Below are 25,950 nucleotides of genomic sequence, written 5' to 3'. Positions count from 1 at the left end.
TTGTTTGGGATGCACTGTCGGTATGGAGGAAGGGACCACAGGGCACTGCAAGCATTGATTGGAGGTGGCTTTGGTGGCAAATTTGCTTTTTTAAGTGTCCTTTCCTTGCTTTGCTTTATTTGCTACCCCTCACTTTTAATATTTGTCCTGCTGGATTTAGGATGCTTTTTTAGATTTTCCTTTTTCTCTTGACCAGATAGATAAATCCATGGATTAAAACAAGATTAACAGAATAATTAAACATGGTTAGCTTTTTACATTTCCAAGCATTACATTTTATGAGGCATCCAATGTTTATAAAGCATCATATTGTAGAATATTGCATAGTCCAAGATAAGGTAGATTTATCTTTTAAACGCAGTCCGACTTTTTATATGCAAAGATTTATTTATCTATGCTCGGAAGTTTGGATACCGATGTTAAATTGTGATTTGTCTGCCACGTAATTTCTATAGCTTTCAAGAAAATTATAATAACTTTGTGTTAGTGTTGTCCTAAAAACTATATAGCTTATGTGACGTGCAAGCTGAAATAACTAATAGTTAACTACGTTTTTCGGTGACTTTGCTGATGCGGGCGTGTCAATTTGTTACTGAGTTATGCCGGATGAATGTCTTGAAATATGATGGATGTGGTGAAATGCGTTGTTGACTCCTGAATTGAGGAACTTCAGCTGATGAATGAACACTCTTAGCCTTTGGTTCTATAACGTGAAGACAAGGTTATGCAAATCACTGTGAAGTTCTAGGTCTTCTACACCGAATTAAGCACCATCAACTATATTTGTAAAATATAGGTCCGCTGAATAGGTATCAAATTGTATGGGCAAAGATTCTCAAAAGAAATGCGGTTTGGTTGTCTGAAAATTGAGCTCTGAATGTAACTTGAAATATCTGATCACATAACACTCAACTCCTCCGAGGAAACTGATGAAGTGACATCTTTTGGCGAAAGAATCAAAGGCTCTTTGTCAGCTGAGACAATATTACATGGTTTCATTTCTAACTACTTCAATGTTTTTAGGATAAAATTTCGCTCCTGCTAGGCTAGCAAGTGGTTAAGTTGAAGACAATATTAGTGTTAGACTATTTGGCCTGTCTCTAAAACTTCAACACTTTTTCGAGGAGGGATCCTCTCCGGATCCTCTTTGTGAGGATCTCGGGGATCCTCCAATCACATCTGTTTATCGTACATCGTACGGTCATAAATCATTGTAATTTTTTTTATTTAAAATTGAATATAAACAGTACCTGACAAAAACTGACCGCATGATATACGTTGAACGAACGTGATTGAAAGATCTTCGAAATCCTCACAAAGAGGATCCGGGGAGGATCCTCATTCTTGGTCAATAGAGTCTACTAAAGACGAATCCAGAAGATGGATCGTGTATATGGACCTTTCCTGCCAAGACAAGGATTATGGTTGCTTTGGTGACGAGAAAAGAGTGCGTATGTGTTTTTGATGATAAACATGTACACCGTGTACGAGTTTTGGAATGATCAAAATGACGACCTCAGAAGGAGGTGGTGGGGAGCGGCTCATGTATGTCTCTACCTTTAACTAAGAAACGGACAACGAAAGGAAATAAGTGCGAAAGGAGAGAATGAATCAATGGTCCGGTGGAGGACAGGAGGAGTGTCCTTTCTCTGGAGGACTCCTAATGAATCTATGACTCTATGCTACTTTAGACTTTTCATTATGTTAGTTTTGCTTGTACAACAACGTTTAGTGAGTTGGAATCTTATAAAATAGAATCGTAATTCATATTGCGAGTCGAAAAATCTTAGTTTAATAGGAGCGTGTTTCATTGTTGGGTGAAATTTATGGATCTTATGAGTTTGATTATGCAAAAGTACGGATCTCACAACTATTAAACTCACGCCACACTACAAACAAAACTATATAAATCAAACTCAGGCACCATGATTTTTGTGTACAACAATCAAACTCGTAAATTTTTATCATGTTCCCTTCTTATTCTTTCTAGTTTCATTCTCATCGTGCAGTATAATTTGATGACCAAATAAATGGGTCGAATCGTCAAATTATGTTACGAAATGATAACAAAACGAATGAAAAGATAAAAGAGAAAGTAGCCAACATTTCACTAATACCAAAAATAACGAAGACGATAGAAGGAATGGTTGAAAGAAGAGGACTTCAGAAGCTCCAACTAGTCGCATGGATTGATAAATAACAGACACAAAAATAGCCATTTATGACTCCTGGAGGCAGCAGAGTGCCAATTGAAGACCCCTCCATCCTCCGTCCGTCCTTGTAATTTAAACAAAGAAAAACTAATTAATCAATGCCACATTAACTGAGTAGGCTTGTCCATATTTTTTGCAAACTAAAAAGATTATTGGGGTAGAGACTTTGGGGTACGAGAGGGTTTTCAGTGTGCTAGAACACGGTTTAGTATATTAAGTATCATAATACAAGTGATTAGATACTTAAAAAAAAATTCAACTATTTATATTATGAAATTTGGTATACCGTGTCGTGTTTCCAGCACAAAATTTCTAGTCGGGTACAAGATCCTAGTGGCTCGAATGCTTGCATGCCCTTGTGAATTTTTAATTAAATATGATTAGTAACGTAGTATATAGCACATATTTCAAAATTTTAACTTATTTAATAATATAAATAAAATAATAAGTATCATCATCACTTTAAAATTGTAAGCAAAAATTATTCATGTCCATACGAGTCTAAGAATGTAGAGTAAACTGCCGATTTGCCCCCTGAACTATCATCCAACTTTCGATTTGCCCCATGAACTTTTTAATTAGAAAATTAAGGACTTAAACTAATTTTTTTGGCCGATTTCCCCCCTACCATTAGTTTTTCATAAATTTCATCCAAATTAACGTTAACTCTTATCATGTGCAAACTACGTAACTCTCATTTGTGGACAAAAGCGTCATTTCACTAGACCTTCAGATAGAAAGGCCATAGAATCACACATATTTGCATAGGTTTATATTTTAGAAATCTAAGGTTTTCAATTATTTTAAAGAATGAAGTGACCGAACTACCTACACATGTTGTGCATATGCTTCCATTTAACAGAAATTTGGATGGAATGAATGAAAAATTAATAGCAGGGGGAAAATTGGCCAAAAAAATTAGTTTAAGTTCTTAATTTTCCAATTCAAAAGTTCAGGGGGCAAATCGAAAGTTGGGTGATAGTTCAGGGGACAAATCGGCAGTTTACTCAAGAATGTATGAGAAGGTGCCAGATTTAAATGGTTTTTTTTGCAAACTAAAAGAATTATTGGGGTGGGTGGGGGCGTGTGGGGTAGGGGGTCCCAGTGGCCCAAATGCTTGCATGCCTTAGGTAATTTTACATTAAATGAGATCAGTAACGCAGTATTTAAAAAAAAAAAATATATATATATATATATGTGTGTGTGGTGGAGGAAGAATGTCTTTTATGAGACAAATGAGTTCGTTGCTGGTATTTGTGTAGATAATTATGACTCATGAGGGGTTGCTTCTACCCCACTCAATTCAGCAGCTCCAAGAGTAACGCCGATGAAAGTTGAAAACTCAACCCCCTCAACCCCCACTTTTTCAAAGTATACAGACATGCAACCTTGATTAATGGTGTTCTTAATGTTTCTACATTATACTATGGTCCAGTTTTTGGGGTTTTTTTTAACTTTAATCTTTCAAGAAGATTGAAATTTAAAATAAACTTAGTGCTAGATTACATATTGATTATAGTCCATTGATGTGTTCTTAATTCAAAATAATTAATGTGCATTTTATTTAATGTCTCCCATTAAATATTTAAATTTATTAATATACAAATTTTAATTTATTTTTTTACCAAAAAACGTTTTTTTTCTTTATTTATTAATTTTATTTAACATTCTTCAAACTTGAAAGATTCAATTAAAATACCTAAATGTATGTACTGAAATGTATTATATTAAACTAATGTATTTAAATGTTAATACCGAAATGCATGTACTGAAATATATGCACCGAAATGTATTATATTAAATTAATGTACTTAAATGTATGCACCGAAATGTATGCACTGAAATATTTGTACCGAAATGTATTATATTGAATTAATGTATCTAAATGTTTGTATCAAAATGTATGTACTAAAATATGTATACCGAAATGTATGCACCGAAATGTATTATAATGAATTTAATGTACCTAAATGAAGAAGACAAAGTACATCGAAATATATTGTATAACAAAAATTAGTTTATCTAAATGTTTACAACAAAATATATTATGATAAATGAAATGAAAATTATAATTATAATGAAATAAAGTTAATACATTAAAATTAGAAAGAAAAAGAGAAATAATTAAAAAATGAAAATGTAATTAATAAATGAGGTTATTAATGTATCAATGGACTAAAATTATATTTTCATCTTACTCGTGGTTTTAGTTTAAAAGTCATCTTTGCCAAGGATTAGAATGAAAATTTCTAGTTTTTTAATCATACTTAGTCTCACTACTAAGCCTTCTCGTTCTTAGTTACATTCCTTTTTATACTTAATTCTCGTCCTATGAAGAATGACTTACATGAAACGCGTTCATTTTATCACAACATTTCATTATAATAAAACAATGAAATATGTAGGGTTTCTCAACACGTAGTTTTGTATTGCTGGATCGCAATGCTGCATGCGAATCTGTTTTATATGTAAGTTGCTCTCATCCCTATATGTTGTGTGTTTTATAAGGTAAACAAGATTTTATTGTTTAGTCAAACAAAGGGTAATGATGTCGAGCACAAAATATAACGTCGGATACAAGAGTAAATATTTTAACCACATGACATGAGCACAGGGGTGGAGCTACCAAGGGACTAGGGTAGTTTCTGGTCCATCCTGACTTAATCTGAGGTGTGAACCTTATGGAAGAAGATGAAGCAAACGACGTCGTTAAACTTTTTTTATTTTAAATTTTTTCGGCTGTCTAATGAAATGATAAGTTTGGCAGGGGAGTTTTAAAAGAGATGTGCAATTTTAAATGGAAAAAGCAACCCCACTTCTGGTTCGATTCTCTCATCTAACAGTAATATACACCCTATAATTTTCTAAAGCAACCCACCTTCTTTATTTGCAGACCTCTCCCCCTTTTCCTTCTTTTTCTACTTCTTTGTATTTTCTTTAGCCTTCCACAACCTACCTCTTACTTGGTTGTCTGGGTTTTTACATTTTTTTCTTCTTAGTATTGAATTTAACAGAATTTTTTCAGTTTTGTGAGGATTATATAAATTGCATATGCCAACATGTTATGAATTCAACTTTTTACACACACTCATATATATATATATATATATATATATATATACACACACATATATATACATATTTGTGAAAGGTCCCTCCTTATTCAGAATTCTTGCTCCGCCACTGCATGAGCATAAAGCCCCTTACCTCTCCTCATATGATGATTTGGGTGTGATTGTTTTGTTTAAGAAAGATAATAGTTGTCAAATAGTAATAATACTATTAGTGAATCATGACTGTGACAAGAATCTTGTTATATAAATATAAAAAGACGTAACAGGAAACTGGCTGTGGAGGTTCTAACACAACTTTTCTACATGGAACTACAATTTTAACAAATAAAAAACGTTTTCAGTCATTTAAAAACACTTTCAAATAAGCTCATAGTTAGTGCTGGAGGGCGAGTTTGCCTTCAATATATTAATTTTGGGTTATTTTATTTACTGTATTATTAACTTTTTTGGTTGTAATATAAGAGTACATGAGTATTTTATGGACAATTTTTGTTTTTGTTCAATTATTTGAGAGAGTGTGTCTGTCCCTCCCCATGCAATTTGCAAATATGAGGCCCATGAGGAAGCAAGGTGGATGTTTGTTTGTATTGTATAGCAGCTGGCACTGCCTCCGCATGCTTCGCTTTCAAATTCCATGATGTATTATTAACCACTATTAATCCAATTATTAATAACGGATTCTTCTTAATCAATAAACAACAACAATAATTACATCTAGTGACTTGTGAGTTAGGTAATCATAAGATCTTGTAACGTTAATTAAATCATGAAAACCATCACCATTCACCAAGGTGATCTACTACATGTCGTATGAAAAGTTGTTTGATTGAACAATTCAAACAATATTTATGTACGATTCGTGTTCATATGGTAACACATTGGGTGTTAGTAGACGGAAATCCATATTTCTGTCCCTAATCCACCACTAAGCGCCCCTAATACTTATTAATTTTTGTGGTGAATCTTCTGAGCAATATCATGAATTTCAAATACGGTTTCTATACGTGCCAAGATATAACAAATTTCTGGTACCGATTGAGACTATACAGCCATATTATATATAAAAAAGGTTAAAAATGGTGGTGGTGGTGGGCATAGGGGAGACGCATCACATGAACACATGTGGAATTGAAATGGTGTACGTACCAAACCCATGTCCGGTTTTACACTTGTGTTGTGCCCTGTCAGGCTTCAACTGTAAACCCATGCAGCCACGCTAACACGAAAAAACTTACATTTTGCGTGCACATTTTTCGCAGTTTCTTTACAAATACTGTGCTAGTTAAGTCGTACCAATGTTATGTAAAAAGAAAATAACAGTAGCGTTATAGGATTGTTTTAGAACGGTGCGTTAACAGTGTGCATGTGTCATGTAAATTATTTTTTAGGTAAAAGAAGGGAAGAAGAAGTTGAACATGAACTATTATTTTACCAAGTGTAGGAATTTTCTTCGAAGCATGCAGCAGCATTGGTATGTGAACACGAAATTTACCAAAGTCCAGGATTTTCTTTTATTTAGAAGGTTGGGAGGAAGGTAGGTCTCTCATTTTGTTTCCATATTGACTTGACGCAGATTGATGTAACTTTCGAATTGTTTCATTGAATCAGTACACGAAGCCAATAATTTCACTTTCTAGCTAGTTCTTGGAGCAACGTGTGAATGATAAAACGAAAATTAAAACAATAGACGGGAATATGTAATGGAAAATGTATGTATAAGGGGGATTCAGGCAACGTGATGAGTGTTATATACTCTTAATGAGACCTATGTTTGTTTTACATAGGTAAGAGAGGTGATTGAGACATTCCCTCAAATACAACATACTCTGGATTTTTTCTCTTTGATGTATTCGGCAGTAGATTAAACTTATCAAATTAGAGAATAACTAAAAACAAACAAGACTTATACTATTCGGCAGAACTTTTGCATACGTCCAGTTGTGATTTCTCTAGGTAGAGAAATCGCGGCTTCTTTGATTAATAATAGAATACACAGTACTTTTACAAACCCCAGAACTAATCCCTCTTTTTTCCATGCTGTAATCTATTTTTTCTGTCTGTGCTTTTCAGCCTTCCCGCACCCTGTTTATATATATAGAATACACAGTGCACAAGGCTCCCGCTTTACGCAGGGTCTGGGAGAGGCTGCTCCCAAGTCTCGAACCCGAGACCTACCGCTCATGGGCGAAGGCACTTGCCATCGCACCAAGTGCGACCTCTATATGGGATAAGAAAATTCACTTTCTTTCGTATTCCAATTAAGCTTCTGGAATTCCTAATCTAAATTTGCAGTGCGACCTCTATATGGGATAAGAAAATTCACTTTCTTTCGTATTCCAATTAAGCTTATGGAATTCCTAATCTAAATTTGCACAAAAAAAACTTAATTCTTTCTTAATTTTTTTTTAGGACAAGAATCTATGAACGTTCAATTTTCCTAATAGGGCACTAACGATGACGAGCCAATTCCTAACAAAAGGGACTACATACAATTTAACAAACGGAGTAGGTTGGAATCAAGTCACTCAACAAAATCTATGTATAAAGGAAAATGCTGCTTATCCCAATTTTTCTTCTCAACTTTTTTACCAACTTACATGACACAGGATATAACCACAACAATCATAAAAAATAAAAAAAAAACTACCCAACACCACTAAGAAAATTGGAAAAAAAGTACCATCCTCTTACTAAATAGCTCAAATTAGATTTATATGAACTCAAACTGAGTTAACCAGAATATGACATGATGTCAAAAATTGCCAAGACGTCGGGGCAACCTTGTCGAGTCCAGTTGCCTAGGGCTCAAGCAAAGGCCTTGAGTAGCATGGGGGCACGCTTTTTGTCTGCTGGTCCAATCCTTTGGGAAATTGGACATTGTCTTTTGGGTTTAGCTGACTACGAGAACGGCAGTAGCCCTAAGCTTCCAAATGGAAGTATAGAACCGACCAGACCCACTTCCAAACCCAGCCCGTGTCCGGTTATTGGCCCAATGCCATTCCAACCTGCACAATGTAGCATTTGTCACATAACTATCTTAACAAAATAGCTGGCTTCCGTGTTTGCATTTTTTCGAGTAAATTGTAGCTATAATCCTTGAACTATTACCCGGTTTTTGTATCATACCATCAAAAGTTCAAAACACGTTAATTTTCTACTATTTTAAGGGCAAAAGGCCTACTCACACTGTATAGTTCAAGAACTATAGCTACATGTTATGACGATAGGAACAAGAACAAGGCCCCTAAATTTAGATAGAAAAATGGACGGACTTTGACATACGGACCAACGTGATACACGGTTAAATGTTGAAGGACCATAGAATTGCTTAATTCATGGACATAAGTGATAATCAGGTAATAATTGAATAACTATAGCTACAATCTACTCGCATTATTTTATAACATGGCCAATACAGTCATTATGCCAAAAAGCAGAGTAAGTTATGTACTCTGTGCTTCTAAAAAAGCTTTGAAATCATCCCTAGCTTTGCGCAAGCGAGGCGTAACGCAAGCAGTTGGTGATGCAGCATCTGACGATGTAGAAAACCGAACGCTGCGCGATGATTCGTGTGATTTCCGGCCTTGTGCTCTTGTTGATCCATTCTTTTGGGCACCCTTTCGATCCGTGTCAAACACAAAAGATGCTGAAATTGGCGAATCTGCCTCGTTGACGCTGCTTCGTATCAGCTCCAATGGCAGATCGAAGTAGCGACTGGTGTTGTCATCTTCCTGCTCATTTATCATAGCTGAAGCCCAAGAGCCACATTCAAACTTTTCCAAGGAAACTGTCCTGGATATGACATTTCCCAGTTCATCAGGCTCTACCTTTCTTGCTCTCACTGGCTTTGCCTTGCTAAAGCCAGGGATGGACAAGCACAGGGCCCCACACGTGAACCCATCGTCGTGTGGGTCCCTGTTCTTGCCATTTTTATGAGCAACTCTGTTGGACTCGGCCCTGGAGAGGCTGCTGTAGTGCCTGGAGACTATTTCGGCGGCATTTGGTTTGATCAGCAAGAGATCAAAGTCAACTGACGGGGCAAATGTCCTCCCTTGACCACACGACTTGCTCCGCCGGAACTCAATTTCTTGTTGCAGGTGGCTCAGATTCTCCAGTTGCTGCCGAGGAGATGCCTGGCTTTCGTCTTTCCATTTCTTCTTCACTCGCGGCGATGAGGTTGCTGAGTTTGGGAGACTGAAGCTTAAGAACTTGGGGTTTGCAGGCGGCAGCAGGGGCGGTCGTTGGTCAAGTGCATTCGGCTTTGGAGCAGCAACAACCGGCACCTCCACCACCGGTTCAGCACTCACTTCTCTGTGTGATGATTCTTTCAGTGATATTGGATCTACAGAAATCTGTTTTTCTAGATCTCCAAGAGTAAAGTAGTCACTTATATCGCCCGAAAACGGATAATCCATGGTAGAGAAAAGCAGAAATCCTGAGGAACAAGTCTGGGATTTGGACTACTTAAAAAGGAGGGAAAATAAGACTTATATGAACTTAGACGTGATCAGCATATTCTCCACTAATCCAAACCTAGTAGTGATATCCATGTCGAATTGCTCCATATAAACAAGGGTCAGCAAAATTTAATACTGTATTTAGAATAGTTTAAGCTGCTAATCTATACGATAATTCGGTTTTAATATATGTAAATCTTCATGAAAGAGAGTTATTAACAAGAATAAAATAAAATAAACTACAAGATCTGATGTGCTTGCATAACACCATATACAATAGCACCAGATACAAGATTCTTACATGATATTTGATATTTCTAATTAGCATTTAGACGTACAAAACTCATGTGAAGATCAGAACGGTATTCGGTATATTGCAAGGAATGATATTTTTACAGTGAAATATGACGGCGAGACAAGATTTCTACTGGAGTGAATTGTAAAACAAAATTAATACCACTGATACACCAATAATGACGGGGAAAGCTGTGACTAAGTACAGTGCTCCATAGCCCTGCGAGATAAGAAACTGCGTATCAGGAACCCGAGGATTAGCTAAACCAGAAAACTATTCGCAACTCGTAATTCATGAGTACTTTGACAAGGTCCTCACATATATATGCATGTCAATCAAGCATTCATTTTGCAGAAGGCAGATAAACAATTAACTATGAGCTGTTTTCTGCCTTTGTATTGATTAAGGTTTTCGGAGTATTTTAGTACTGAATGATAGATTGCAATTACAAACATTATTTACTTATCACAATGGTGATACACTTTTCCATCTTACTTTTTTGTTGAAAGGAATGAAAAATTAGAGAAAATGATTGCATTTAGTGTAAAATCATAAAATAATTAGCAGCACATATTTGACAATTGCAAGAACTTGATAAGATCATTTTATCACAAGAAAGCCAAGGTAACAAACCAAAACCGACGGCACTTCATTTTCATCTTTAAGATCACCATCATCAATCTCAGCAGCTGTATCCCAATCAATCTTCAGTCTCTTAGCAGCCTCTTGAAGATCAATACCAGTGTCGGTCGCTCTTGCATACAGGGACTTACCAGGCTTTTTCTTCGCTGGTGTAATCTGAACCTGTACCATAAACAAAACATAGGAACAGATGAGCAAATTGATATCCAGTGTTAGTTAGAAACATAGATAAAGGTGAAAAAGCCTTGGTGATTCATCTAAGGAAAATTTCATATATTTGCTGTCTAAGATTTACAAGCTATTTAATTGGAATTCAGAGCTTGGCGTTTTATCCTAGGCTTCATGTTGTTTTTCCACTTACACATCAAAATCATCTCTAAAATTAATCATTTTATACCGAATTACAATAATACCTCTAGATTAGGCCATTGATTCATTTCGGCAGCCAGCAGTTTAAGAGCAAGTCGATTTTTTGGGATTTTTCCTTCATTCACCTAAATCACAGAATCACAAATTAGCATCACAATAATAGAATTACCTTTTCCAACTATTACCAAGTTTCCACTCTCATGATTTGAGAAGGGTATAAATATCAAAGCAAAGAGTTGGAATGACATAACGTACAATTTGTATAAATTAGGGGCACTCTGCATATCATTTTTATACTTTTGAAACCTTCCTTTTTCATTATAGTAAAGAAGCATAGCAAGTGAAGAAGAAAATTTGCATAGTGTCACCTATGTGAACAAATCATAAGAATTTCCATAGGGTCACTCCGCAAATCATTTCATCTAGCATAAGGAGAGGGTCACCTATGTGAATAATCAAACTCCGAAGTTCCAACACTTTGTATCTGGCGTGCATTCAAGCATCAAGGTGTTGTGCTAGGATAGCACCAAACCTTATGGAACCAACTCAAGCTAACCCACAGGAAATATATCAAATGGAATGCAAGAACAAAATATAAAAGAACACCAAGATTTTAACGACGTTCCTCAACAGTCAGTGTAACTGGAGTACGTCCTCGGAGCAGTAGGAGCTCACCTAATAATCCACTATCAACCAAATGGAAGTTTACAAAGTGTTGGCAATCTCACAACCCAAATAACCCAATACACCCAATAACTCTCACACACCAAAGAAACAAATAGAGAAAGAAATATAATGAATAATTTATAGCTCAAAGCTATTACAACAACAACTACTTTGGTGGATGATTACTAACCAAATGAAGCAGCAACTTCTTCTTTCTTTTGGGCTCTCTACAACTCTCCTTGCTCTCGGCAGAAAATGAGCTCCCTTACTGACAATGAGCTCTCCCTTCCTTATTTCTTCTATCCGAAAAAAAAACCATAATTATGGCTTTGAAAAAGCCACAAAACAAGCCACAAAACAAGGAAACATAATCATGTTGTCCTTTTTTTTCTTTTGATTTGTTTAATAGCCAAAAGCTTTTTTTATATTTTTGTTCTCCACTTGGCCACTTGGCCACTTATTCAACAATCTCCACCTTGGCCAAGTTCCGAAAAACGCCATGATAAGCCAACCAACACAATTAACACACAACATCACTCCCAAACACTAGCAAGAGAACAACTCATGCCGAGCCAAATGCTCCAAAACTCCTACTGCTCAACGCCTTCTTTATATAGGCATAATGTGAGCCAAGTTCAAGCAATGAACAAACTTGGCTACACCAACAACCTTAGTCAACATATCAGCGGGGTTATCTTTAGTTGAAATCTTCTGGAGAATGATTTCTCCTTCACCAACAACTTCACGAACAAAGTGATAACGCACATCTATGTGCTTGGTCCTCGCATGATGAACCTGATACTTAGCCAAATAAATGGCACTCTGACTATCACAATGTACCTCCACCTGCTTCTGATCAACCCCAAATCTCTAATCAGCCCATGTATCCAAATGACCTCCTTTATAGCTTCAGCAACTGCCATATATTCAGCCTCTGTAGACAAGGCAACAGACGACTGCAAAATGGACCTCCAACAAACTGGCCCTTTAGCCATAGTAAACACATAGCCTGTAGTAGACTTCCTTCCATCCAGATCACCTGCATAATCTGAATTAACATAACCAACTGCAAAATGACCAATACCAGAGTCATCTCTCTCAAAGCATAAACCAACATCTCGAGTACCATGGAGATACCTCAATATCCACTTAGCTGCTTGCCAATGCTCTTTACTTGGATTATGCATATATCGACTCACCATGCCAACTGCATGAGCAATATCCGGTCTAGAGCATACCATTGCATACATCAAACTACCAACCAAATTTGCATATGGTATATTTTTCATTTGCAGCTTCTCTTTATCAGTTTTAGGACACTGTAGAAAACTCAATTTAAAATGAGAAGCCAAATGGGTACTAACCAGTTTGGTTGAATCATGAACTCCAAACTTCCGAATCAACTTCTCAAGGTATTGTCTTTGATTCAAACTGACCAAACCCTTCTCTCTATCTCTAGTGATCTCCATGCCAAGGATCTTCTTTGCTTCACCAAGATCCTTCATCTCAAACTCATTCTTCATTTGCTTCTTCAATTTTTCAATCTCTTCAACATTCTTTGAGGTAATCAACATATCATCAACATATATCAATAAATAAATAAAAGACTCATCTTGCAACTTCTTGAAGTACACACAATGATCATATTGACTTCTAGAATAATTTTGGCCTCTCATAAATTTATCAAACCTCAAATACCATTGCCTTGGAGATTGCTTCAAGCCATAAAGTGATTTCTTCAACTTGCAAAACAAATTTTCCTTCCCTTTCACTATATACCCATCCGGTTGACACATATAGATCTCTTCATTCAAATCACCATGTAGAAAAGCCGTCTTCACATCGAGTTGCACAAGCTCAAGATCATATTGTGCAACAAGAGCTAACATAATACGAATTGAGGAGTGCTTCACAATCGGAGAAAATATTTCATTGTAGTCAATGCCCTCCTTTTGTACATACCCTTTAGCAACTAATCTTGCTTTAAATCTCACATTGCTTTTCTCATCAGCATCTTCCTTCTTGGCATACACCCATTTGCAACCGATAGCTTTCTTGCCCTTAGGCAATTTAGCTAACTCCCAAGTCTTGTTCTTCAAGAGAGAATTCATCTCATCACCCATGGCATTGCACCACCTCTCCTTCTCCTCACTCTCAATGGCTTCCTCGAAATTGGATGGAATCTCTTCAGTGATAATAAGAAGAGCAAAAGAAACATAGTCATTATACCGAGCTGGCTTGGTAATTTGTCTCTTTCCTCTGTTCATGGCAATAGACTCTTGAGGTGAAACTTGCTCTTCAACTTGGATAGAATCTTCAAGTTCAACTTCTTCAACATCCTCATGGTCTCCAACTTCTTCACTTATAGTGGCTTCGACATCAGCGGAAATAGGATTTGAAGTACCAGAAGCAACTTTCTCAAGCTCCACCTGTTGGACATCTTTCACATTCTTCTCAGAGATTTTGTACATACTTTCTTCATCAAATGTCACATCTCTGCTGATTACAAGTTTTTTCATCTTTGGGCACCACAACCTGTAACCTTTGACACCACTACTAAAACCAAGAAAGATAGCCTTTTTGGCTCTAGGATCAAGTTTATTTTCAGTCACATGAAAATAAGCAGGTGAACCAAAAATACGGATATAGTCATAATCAGAAGAAGGTTTTCCAGTCCATACCTCCATTGGTGTCTTACCCTGAACAGCAGCTGAGGGTAACCGGTTGATGATGTGACATGCATAATTAACTGCCTCTGCCCAAAATGACTTGCTTAAACCCGACTGAGACAACATACATCTAACCTTCTCAAGCAAGGTTCGATTCAATCTTTCTGCAACTCCATTTTGTTGTGGAGTTCCCCGAACACTGAAATGTCTCACAATTCCTTCCTCTTTGCAAACTTTAAAGAAAGGATCGGATGTGTATTCACCACCATTATCAGATCTCAAAATTTTAATCTTTCTCCCAGTCTGGTTCTCAACCATTTTCTTCCAACCCAAGAAAATGCTTAACACCTCACTCTTGTGCTTCATAGTGTAGACCCAAGACCTTCTTGAATAATCATCAACAAAGGTCACGAACCAATGTCTACCACTCAAAGAGGGAGTCTTTGTAGGACCCCAAACATCCGAATGCACATAATCAAGAATGCCCTTCGTCTGATGTACAGCAGTACCAAACTTCACTCTAGTTTGCTTCCCCAAGACACAATGCTCGCAGAAATCAAGCTTACAAGTCGTGGCACCTTTTAAAAGACCGTTTTTCACAAGCCCTTGTAGAGCTTTCTCACCGGCATGGCCTAATCTCATATGCCACAGTCTAGTAGTATCTGAATCAGATGTGCCCATATTTTCAGAGACTACAGATGCTTCACCTGTCACAGTGCTTCCCTACAATAAATACAAATGGCCACATCGAGGAGCTTTCATCACAACAAGTGCACCATAAGTAACTTTCAATGTCTGTCCATCTGAATGAAACCTGAAGCCCTTGGATTCCAAAGTACCCAAAGAAATAAGATTTTTCTTCAAATTCGGTACATACCTAACACCTGTCAATTCTTTAACCATGCCATCATGCAACTTTAAACGAACTGTACCAATCCCTTTTGTTGTGCAAAGATTGTCATCTCCCATGAACACAACACCACCATCAAACTCTTTCAAGCTTGAAAACCAATTCTTGTGAGGAGTCATATGATGAGTACAACCCGTATCCAACACCCATTTAGTAGCACAATCAAATGATGAGGAAGTGGTTAAAGCAAAATAAAAAACATCTGTTTCAACCTCAGCAACATTGGCTTCAGAACTTTCTTTTCCTTTGGTCTTCAACTTAGGACAATCTTTCTTCCAATGACCCTTATTATGACAAAAGGCACATTCATCCCTTTCCAAGGTTTTTCTACCTTTAGAATTTCCTCTAGGTCGAGAGTGTGATTTTTTCCTACTAGAAGATGACTTCCTCTCCGACGATCTACCTCTAACAAATAAAGCTTCAGAGGTACTATCATGATTTTTATCTCTATGCCTCATTTCATAATTCATCAAGGCATTTGACACATCTTCAAATTTCACAGTTTCTTTACCATGCATAATAGTGGTAACAAAATGCTCATAAGAGTCCGGCAAGGAATTCAACAATATTAAGGCCTTATCTTCATCCTTAATATCCTCATCTAAATTTAACAAGTCGGCAATCAACTTATTAAAAGCATCAAGGTGTCTAATCATTTTTGTACCTTCTTTGTATTAAAAGCGGTAGAGCTTTTTCTTCAAGTGTAGCCGGTTCTCTGCACTCTTCGTCATATACTTGTCTTCCAATTTTTGCCATAACACACTTGCTACTGTCTCCCGCATCACAAAATACTTCTGAGTTTTTGCAAGGCACAACCGAATTGAAGAGCAAGCCCACAAATTTAATTTCTCCCATTCCGGCTTCGACATAGCTTCCGGCTTCTCTCTCAAAGCGGCAACAACACACTTGCTACCGTCTCCCGCATCACAAAATACTTCTGAGTTTTTGCAAGGCACAACCGAATTGAAGAGCAATCCCACAAATTTAATTTCTCCCATTCCGGCTTCGACATAGCTTCTGGCTTCTCTCCCAAAGCGGCAAGTAGATCTTGTTGAGCCAACACATCTTTGACCTCACATTGCCACATCCCGAAGTTGTTTGTGCCATCAAACTTTTCCACTTCGAACTTTGCATTTTACACCGTAGTTCTTGCAAACCCGGAGCTGCTTCCAAAATGATTTTCATCTTGCCCATCTGATATTTTTGGCAACTAGACAGTACCCAAGAGCAACCAGTGCTCTGATACCAATTGTTGTGCTAGGATAGCACCAAACCTTATGGAACCAACTCAAGCTAACCCACAGGAAATATATCAAATGGAATGCAAGAACAAAATATAAAAGAACACCAAGATTTTAACGACGTTCCTCAACAGTCAGTGTAACTGGAGTACGTCCTCGGAGCAGTAGGAGCTCACCCAATAATTCACTATCAACCAAATGGAAGTTTACAAAGTGTTGGCAATCTCACAACCCAAATAACCCAATACACCCAATAACTCTCACACACCAAAGAAACAAATAGAGAAAGAAATATAATGAATAATTTCTTCTCTATACATATAGCTCAAAGCTATTACAACAACAATTACTTTGGTGGATGATTACTAACCAAATGAAGCAGCAACTTCTTCTTTCTTTTGGGCTCTCTACAACTCTCCTTGCTCTCGGCAGAAAATGAGCTCCCTTACTGACAATGAGCTCTCCCTTCCTTATTTCTTCTATCCGAAAAAAAAAACCATAATTATGGCTTTGAAAAAGCCACAAAACAAGCCACAAAACAAGGAAACATAATCATGTTGTCCTTTTTTTTCTTTTGATTTGTTTAATAGCCAAAAGCTTTTTTTATATATTTTGTTCTCCACTTGGCCACTTGGCCACTTATTCAACACAAGGATCATATACTTCGTGACTTGTGTAAACCAGTGAGGATATATAATTTTCTCTTACAACATGCGTGCTTTTGACCTAGTGAAGATGCATATCTAGTCAATGATGCTTCACCATCCAGTCGTCTTCAGCAAACTTTCATGGCTGACATCTAACAGTGATGGAAGAAATGCATCTACTGGAGGTTGTTCTATTATAATTATGAACTACTTAGCTGAAAGATTGCAATTTATGCATGTCAAACCAATTGAAGGGCTTTATTATAATGGTTCAGGTGAAAATAATAAGTGAATAGCTCTGAGGCCCTCCAATTGTGCAGGATTTCTTCGAGTCCATATAAGCGGCTAACCCACAAATTGGTATCAGAAAGTCAGTACTCAGTACATGAATAGACACCCTTCAATTGATCTTCCCAGCTACTTTGCATTCATGAATTCATTGTGTGAAGGTATGAAATGATTCCACCCAAACAATGCAAATACATGCTAATTTTGCTGTTTCATGAATCACGCTATCGAAAATTCGCCTAAAATAGCATAGTGTAGCAAGGGAATTAAAATGAAGGGCTTACTTCTTCAAGAACATCAGCCAATTCCTCCCTAGTAGGGGCATCAGGATCTTCAATGCCGAGGAGTCTCCTGCGCTCAACTTCTCGCAGGTCCTCAATCATAACAGTGAGCTTAACCTATCACAATGCACACCATCCCAAACTCGATCAAGACTCAAACTTCTTAACTTTAAAGCACATGGAGAAATGCATTTACTGAATTACACCATACCTCACTGAAAAGCATGTCTCTGTTCTTTCGGAGAAGCTCCAACACCTAACCAACAATAACAGTGTGTGAAATACTGAAATGAAAAGAAACCCATCAAAGAATGGAAGAAAGCAAGATATCCTTTTGATTTGGCCCACGTATTCGAGGTCTTCCGGGTCAGGGTCCGATTCATCTTCTTCATCTTCTTTGTCGTCTTCGTATTCTTCTTCGTCATCCTGGTCTTGTTGGGTAGTTGAAGAAGATGATGAAGAAGCTTGCAATTTCCTACCTTTCCTGCCGACGAGTGAGAGTGTGGTTCTTTTGAACGAGTGGCGGGGTGGGAGAGCAAGCTGAGGCCGTGAGTGGCGGCAGTGGGAGTGGCGTTGGTTGAGCCAGAGTGGGAGGGTTTGGACCCGACAAGAAGAAGAAGATGAGGAGGAGGAGGAGGTGGAGGAAGAAGTGAGTGGTGGCGGTGGCGCCACTTGGAGAATTTGCAAACCCATCACCACCTTCATTCTAAATGGCAGTTGAAATCCTTCATGAGCTTCTTGGTATTTGAATTTGTTAGCGATCAGAATTTACATGCATCGGCAAATTCTATCCCTTAATCTTCTACTCTACTGCTGGGGGTTGTCAATGGGCCGGATTGGGCTTCAACAAGATTAGGACAAATCAACGAGTCGGGTCAGGTTCAGATTTATCATGCAACATCACCGAGAAGCGATTTAATAACTATTTCGTTTTTAATTTTTCTGTTTAGTAACTGTCCTTATGCAAAAATTGAAAGGCAAATTTTAAAAATTCATAAAACTAGCTTTCAGTTATTTTGAAAACTGAAAACCTTTCCCAAATTCAGTTGAAGAATCATGAGCAATGAGAACTAAGCAAATGTTTTGAATGCAATTATAAACACACACCTTTCTATCTTCTCGCCTGTTTAATCTTTTATGTTGTTCTTCGTTTGATTTATCCAATCTCACAACCTTAAATAAAATGAGTAAAAAGAGTGTGTGAAAATAAGATCACTTAAAACTACATGGCTTTTCCACATGTAAAAATACTAAATTCTAAGGATTTTGATATAGGGAGCAAAAACATTTATGAGTGTTTACTTTCTAGAAAATGGCATTTTGCCCTTTCTGCTCATAACCAATAACTAGCTAATAGGATAATAGGAAGATAAATACTAAGGAGATTTTCTCAAAAGTGAGACTCTTAATGGACTCTCTGCCACCTCATTTTTTGGTGCAATATTTTCTAAATGCTTACTTTTTTACAGAGGAACTAACTTAGGCATCGGATATCCATGGTCAAACCCTCCCACTCCTCGTGGACACCTTTGGTCCTTGATCAAAGATGTTGTTTGTTTTGTAGGTACATTTTTATCTAGATCAAAGGTGTAGAAATTTGCTACCACAATTGCGTGTTAGAGATTAGAGTGACCTAAAATTGTTCATCCGGAAGATGTATTTTAACTATTTTGGTGCAAGATTATTGTTCTTCTTGTGTAGGTTGAAGGACATTGCGTTGCGACTATGGTTCGTAGCGGAGGTCAGTACCTGGCAAAGTCTCGTGGATTTGATGTGAGGAGTAGGATTATGTCCACTCATATACCCATTTCCTTTCCTCCCCTCCTCTCACGCTTTATTTTTTGTCTTATTGTCTCTATAAAAAAAAATCAATATAAGATGTTAATGTGACTTAACCGTAATCGTTCAAGGAAAAGGAAAGGAAAAGGGAGAGAGATTAGGAAGGGAGAGAATTCTCCCTTGATGTGAGGGCAAGAAAGAATTGGGGAAAGGTTCATTTTGCCGTTGTCTCCAATTGACCATTAGGTTTTTTTTTTGTTTTTGTTTTTTCGTTTCTCCTTTCATAAAGGATCAAGTAAAGTTGGGCTTTTGTACATTGATTGACCCTTATATAGTTGGGCCTGACAAGATTTGAGGTGCTCCACAGCATATCATACGGGGCAAAATTTTAAAAGCCCCAACCCCTAATGAGTTTCTCATCTTGAACCTCAAGAAACATGGATGCACTGATGTCACAGACAATGCAAAAAAAATTGGTCACAGACAATGCAATCACTCCTATCAAATCGACCAGACAGGCATGGAGTTGGAAGGATTGATTATGATAGACAGACTTGTTAGTCTTAGGATAAACTGGGACGTGTCACGTGAAATGAAAGTGAAAAATGAAAGCACATCAATATTGACATTAAATATTAAATATTGTGGAAATGTGAATTCGGACTAAATTCTTGTTTTAGGAAGGGTTTATGTTTCCTTACTAAGTGTAACTTTATTTTTCGTATCAACGAAATTTTCTTGTACCATCGAAGTTTGGTTTTTTTATTTTTTTTTATTTTAGGGAAAGTAAATTCAAACCAAATTAATTATGATTAATAATCCAAAATCGATATCAATACAGTGCTATTCTAATACGTCATAAGCTTTGGGGTAAAATTTTATGTATCCTCAGATGGGATGGATTGCCCATGTAGTGGCAGTTGGAAATAAGAACCTTGCATGAGCTTATAAGTAAGTTGGACTACTATCATATTACCAATTGATTTTATGATGGAACATCAAGTTCTTTCATGGTATTAGAGCATGTAGTCCAACATGTGAAGCTAAACGGCCACACGGACTTCACGTCACCCCATTATGTTGTTCACGCGTTATGTTTGAAAATTCGTCACATGACGGGGCATGTTGAGAATGAATTCCAAATTGATGGGACGAGAGATCTTGCATGATCTTATAAGTAAATTGGGTTACTACTCATATTGCCAATAAATTTTACGGAAGAATTTTAAGGAATGACAAGATTACTCAATTTATTGATGTTGCATGATGATTATATGCAGCACGTGCACTGAAAAATATGGAACAAATTCAAAGGCATTATATTCCTAATTGCCACTATATATGCACTAATTTGGAATCAAACAAAAAGCATTCGAGTCTTTGACAACAAAGAAGCCAATTCTCCATTCTTGTTTCCCCCTAAAATCTCGAAAATCTTGAATAGATGGATAGAGAAGACTTACGAGAAGAACACGGCATGCAGAATTTCTGACAAATGATATTCGAACGTCCTACCAGCCATGCATGTGCACAATGCCACCATTGAAGAATTCTTGGCCATTGGCTATATGAGGAGACAATGGCAACAAGCTTTGTACAAGAGAGAATTTAAGCAAATAGTTTCTCTTGTCTATGGGATTTCACAGGACGAATTGGATCCACCTGAGTTGTTCTGCATACATATCTGCAACTTTATTCATGTCTTTTTGTTTGTACAATGTACGTGCATATAATTAAATGAATCTCACATTAATGGGATAGGAACCTTTCATATACTTGTAAATAAGTTGGACTGTTCTCCATATTGTTAATTGATTTTATATTAAAACCTCAACTTTCTTCATGTTATCAGAGCAGGTTGTCTCACGTGTGAAGCCTAACAGCCACGTGCACTCCATGTCACTTTGTTTGTTTGTATTGTCCATGTGTTAAGCTTGAAAGTTCGCCACATGTAAGCGGACGTGTTGAGATGAATTTGACATTGATAGGAGAAAAGACATTTCATGAACTTATTAGTAAGTTGTTTACTTCTCATATTGCCCATTGATTTTATAGTAGAACTTCAATTTCCTTCATAAGTAACACATATTTGGCAACATGTACGAACTTGTGAATGTAATATATAGAGACCTTTGTCTTGGCACTAATACAGAATAAGCATATACAGCAAGAGTACATTCATTGGCTTCTTTTATTTCATGCCAATCTAGTTCTTTTGTCTTGGTATACTATAAATATGTATATGAGTACGTAATGGACATGATGTCTACTAAAAAGATAATCTCATATATTGACAGGATTAGTTGCTTAAGGGGTAAAGTCACAAATTAGGGTTAGATACATACAATCATTTGTAATATATATATATATATATATATATATATCTTAATTACTGCTTTAATGGCACGGTTATGGCCATATATATCTCCTTACAAGAATGTGCAAACATTGTAAGTGGATCTTTCTTTCTCTGTCTCTCTCTCACACACAGACACTTTCATAAAACTGGTACTTAGTACGTTGTTTGGTGTCTATAAATAATGCGTTTCCAAGAGAATAAAATTGCAAAGACCGTAGATCATATCATGCAACAAAGCAACGTCCAAATTAATCAGAGATTCACATTTGGAAAAAAAAAATGCTTTCGTTGACGTTTTATTATCAATGGCTTCTTTACTTTAAATATATATTAACTTTGTTAATCATCAAAAGTAGACATATATTAACATCAAAAGTAGACATATGGACACCTATGTCTCTCCATTAAATCATGCATCTTCTATGTTTATACATATTCGTTTAGGAAAAATCCTAAAAAAGGCCATCTTTTTAGACCATGTTTTGTAAACCACATGATATGGTAGTTGATGATTTGACTACTATTTTTAATGATTTAAAGAAGAATTCCAACCACTAACCGGCACGACATAGGATTTACAAAATATGATTTAAAAAGATGGTTTCTCTAGTATCACTCATTGATTGGAACTTGGAACGGAAAAGAAAACCCAATTTGATATGTAGAAAGCAGAAGAGGTGCCTGCCTTTGTTTTGTTTAGTAAAAATCAGTCGTCTATATATTAGATTAGACAAATTAAGAGGAATCAAATCATCGAGCCATACATTCCATGACATGATCTATCTTTGTTTTATCAAGTTAATGAACGAAAAATACATGCATACTAAGATTGACTTTGTATTATGAGAAATTTGCTTATATACTAATTAGGAAATGGCTCCCTTAATTAATAATGTAAGAGATTAAATAATTTAAGCGTCAAATTGGATTCCTTTTTTTGTGGGGCGATTTTCACCCTCCTATATATATATATATATACAAGACAGATGGATATATATGTTTTAGAGGAATGATTTTGAAAAAGGAAATATTAGAAAATATTCACAGCCCTTGTGAGTAAAACAATGATTAAAACTGTGTTATAGGTCTGATTAAACTATAAGAAAAGGAGATCCGCCTCTATGATCTCTACCTCTCTCTATCTTAATTTTTTTTTTTTTTCCTCAAAATATATTATTTTCTAGTTTGTAGTGTTTTTTACTTTTAATTATTATGACCCACCACTTAGCAATAAGAAAGCGATCTAAAAGCTACGACGAACAAAAGGCAGGCTAATGAGAGGGACTAGCTTGTTTTCACTTGAAAAAATTAAGGAGTCTTTTAAAACGTTTTTAAAATGATTGAAAGCGTTTATAGAGAAAATGTTTTTAAATTTTAAAAGTACTTGAGGTGTTTCCTGCAAGAAGCATCAGGTATATGTTTTTTTTCAGAATTCACTTACATTTTTACTAAGAATGGGTTCCAAAAATATTTTTACCAAAAGAGTTATTAATTAGTCATTTTAGGAGCACTTCCAAATGAGCTCCAAGACAAGTCAATTACACCCATAGTAATGTCCAGCAATAAACCATTAAATTGTAGTCTGGTCGATTAGATAGTAATTACTAGGTAAGAAAAGAGAAATAGGCAAAATAAGCTTTAGGGCATCTCTAATGGGACAATGTAAAATTGAGATGCAAAAATCATATTTACATCTAATTTTATATTTCCATTACATGCAAATGAATGTTATAATCCAATGGGAATGATGTAAATTTAAGATCTCTTTTAATTTCTACCTTTGATTAGTGGGATCCATCACCAAAAAGATGTAAAAAAGAATGTAAACACATGTCTTTATTCATATCTTCTGGCAAGGATGGATAATTTACATTCCGCCAATAGAGAATTTTCCAGCAAAGAAAAATGTAAAAGACTCATTTCAAGGCATTTTGAATCTTCCATTGAAGATGCCGTTACTAGGCAAAAAAAAAAACTTACCTTTTGCTAAATTTCAAGCTATGTCATCAGATATTCTTATGAATCTAGTTTAAGGATTTTAGTTGGTGTTTAATTTCATTATTTTTAAGGGGAAAAGATAAACTTATGGATCATTTGAAATACATTGTTTTTTGTAGGTCATTACAAATATATTTTCTTTGAAATGAAAGAAAAAACCATCCAATTCTTTGAAATGAAAAAATGGGTGAATAACACTCCTTAAATATCTTAATGAGTTGTTATGGAAATGGTAAGGGGATAAGGATTAATTTGGATTTAGATTGTGACAACAATATACTGCTACAAATGCCTTCTCTTTACAAGAAAAAGACACAAAATTAAGTGATTATGCTTTTTTCTAATATCCAACATGCTTTTCTAATGCATATCTGCAAAAAATTTACCCACTATAATAGGCTTAAACATTTTCTTTGGCAAGTGGAAGTCCCTGCTAAAAGCCATACATATGTCGTCCAACAAGAAATCTCTTTCATGCAAACGAACTGTGGGACTAGATTGCAGAAAGGACATTTCCAAGCTCCAACAGTCTGAGCATGCATAGATTTTTAAGAAGGTTAGTGAAAATCTCCAACTCGCATGACCTTTTTTCAGTTTATAGTTTAATCCCGCGTGTACTTGTAAAGATTGCACCATGTTTTGCCCTACACTGTACTTGAGAGGAACCACATTATTTGTGGACAAAAAACGAAAAGTGCATTTCCCACATTACTTAGCTTCTTTTCTTTTTATATCTTCGTTTCTTTGTTTTATTATATATTATCGATTCATTGCCGTGATGAATCCAAACGAATAACCTTTGTATCTATCCAAATTGCAATAGTATATATACTATATATTTATAGATTTAGAGATTGATCTTTCATTCTAAATCGATGCTTATCTGTACATCGTCATAATTTAAAGAAATTTTTATCGGTGGTAGTTATTATGTACTCATTTTCTTTTTCATTTTAGAGAAGAGTACATATGATTATTTGTATTCTAGTACAAATAATAGTTTCCTAATTCAAATCTAATTAATAACACAATTATGACATATGCCATAACTTTGTATTTGATCCGTTTGCATATGTCTATGCACTATGTTATTTTTTTAATGAGAAACGCGAGATTCGAGTTTGAGATATTGTTGCCACTATACCTTAGTAGCTAGTTATCTATCAGCACTAAAATTATACATATATTTGTAGTTTATTATCATCAACTTAATTTTATAAGAGTTTTATATGATAGTCAATCACGTTTCATCTTGTGATCACTACCAATTTTTTAAAATTAACTATATAAGCAGCATAAATATATTCAGATTATAAAAATACTCAGAAACAAAAGCTCATGATCGACCATTTTTCGAAAAGGTGGGTGTGATGAGGTGATCAACTTAGTGCCCCTTAAAGATTCATAATCGCTCTAATTAGGGTATGTGCAATGAGTGAATCCCACCAAATCAATTATTCCAACCATATAATATTGTCCGACATCATACATGATAATGTGAGATTGGATGAACAAAACTAACAATGTCCTCACTTTGCACCATGGCATTTAGTCGTTCTATATTCCTAGTGTAACGTTTGGCTCTGCATACTCCCAATCTGCTACTGGTAGATGTTTGATATTCAGCTTTACTTTTTCCTTTGAGTGCAAAGAGTGGTGGGGGAATACACATAAAAAGCAATGAATGTACAACCATCATCCATCCTAACTTTGATGTGAGATCACCTTTAAAATTTGTTTTCCAAGATTTTGTGAGGATAATCTATCTAAATTAAACTTCTGAAATAGTTTATTGTAAAGGGAACTTTAAAATATCCAACCATATGCTCGGTGAAAAATTTCCACCGACAAATTGTAGTGTGCCCATGTAAGCAATTGTTGGTAAGTAGTCGATTTGTGTAGATTGTAAATGGATTTTATTGGTGTATGCTGTGAATAAGTGATTGTGGATAATTGATGTAACATTAGCTAAAAAATTCAGTAGAAACTAGATAAGATGTGATTTAATGGACTTTAGTGTTAAAATGATAAGGCAAATTGAAAATGATAGTAGACAACTATG

The 25,950-nt window shown here is 36.0% G+C and overlaps 1 protein-coding gene across 1 annotated transcript; it reads right to left on the bottom strand.

The window, feature by feature from the left end:
- Positions 1 to 8,536: 8,536 nt before the first annotated feature.
- On the bottom strand, positions 8,537 to 9,893 carry LOC126620678 (uncharacterized). The gene has a single exon (XM_050288905.1). It carries the CDS (start codon positions 9,700 to 9,702, stop codon positions 8,731 to 8,733), a length of 972 nt encoding a protein of 323 aa, XP_050144862.1. The 5' UTR covers positions 9,703 to 9,893; the 3' UTR covers positions 8,537 to 8,730.
- Between the last annotated feature and the right edge of the window lie 16,057 nt (positions 9,894 to 25,950).

Source organism: Malus sylvestris, chromosome 5 (genome assembly GCF_916048215.2).
Source record: "Malus sylvestris chromosome 5, drMalSylv7.2, whole genome shotgun sequence".
Taxonomy (NCBI): Eukaryota; Viridiplantae; Streptophyta; class Magnoliopsida; order Rosales; family Rosaceae; genus Malus; species Malus sylvestris.
This window is presented reverse-complemented; position numbering and strand designations above follow the sequence as displayed.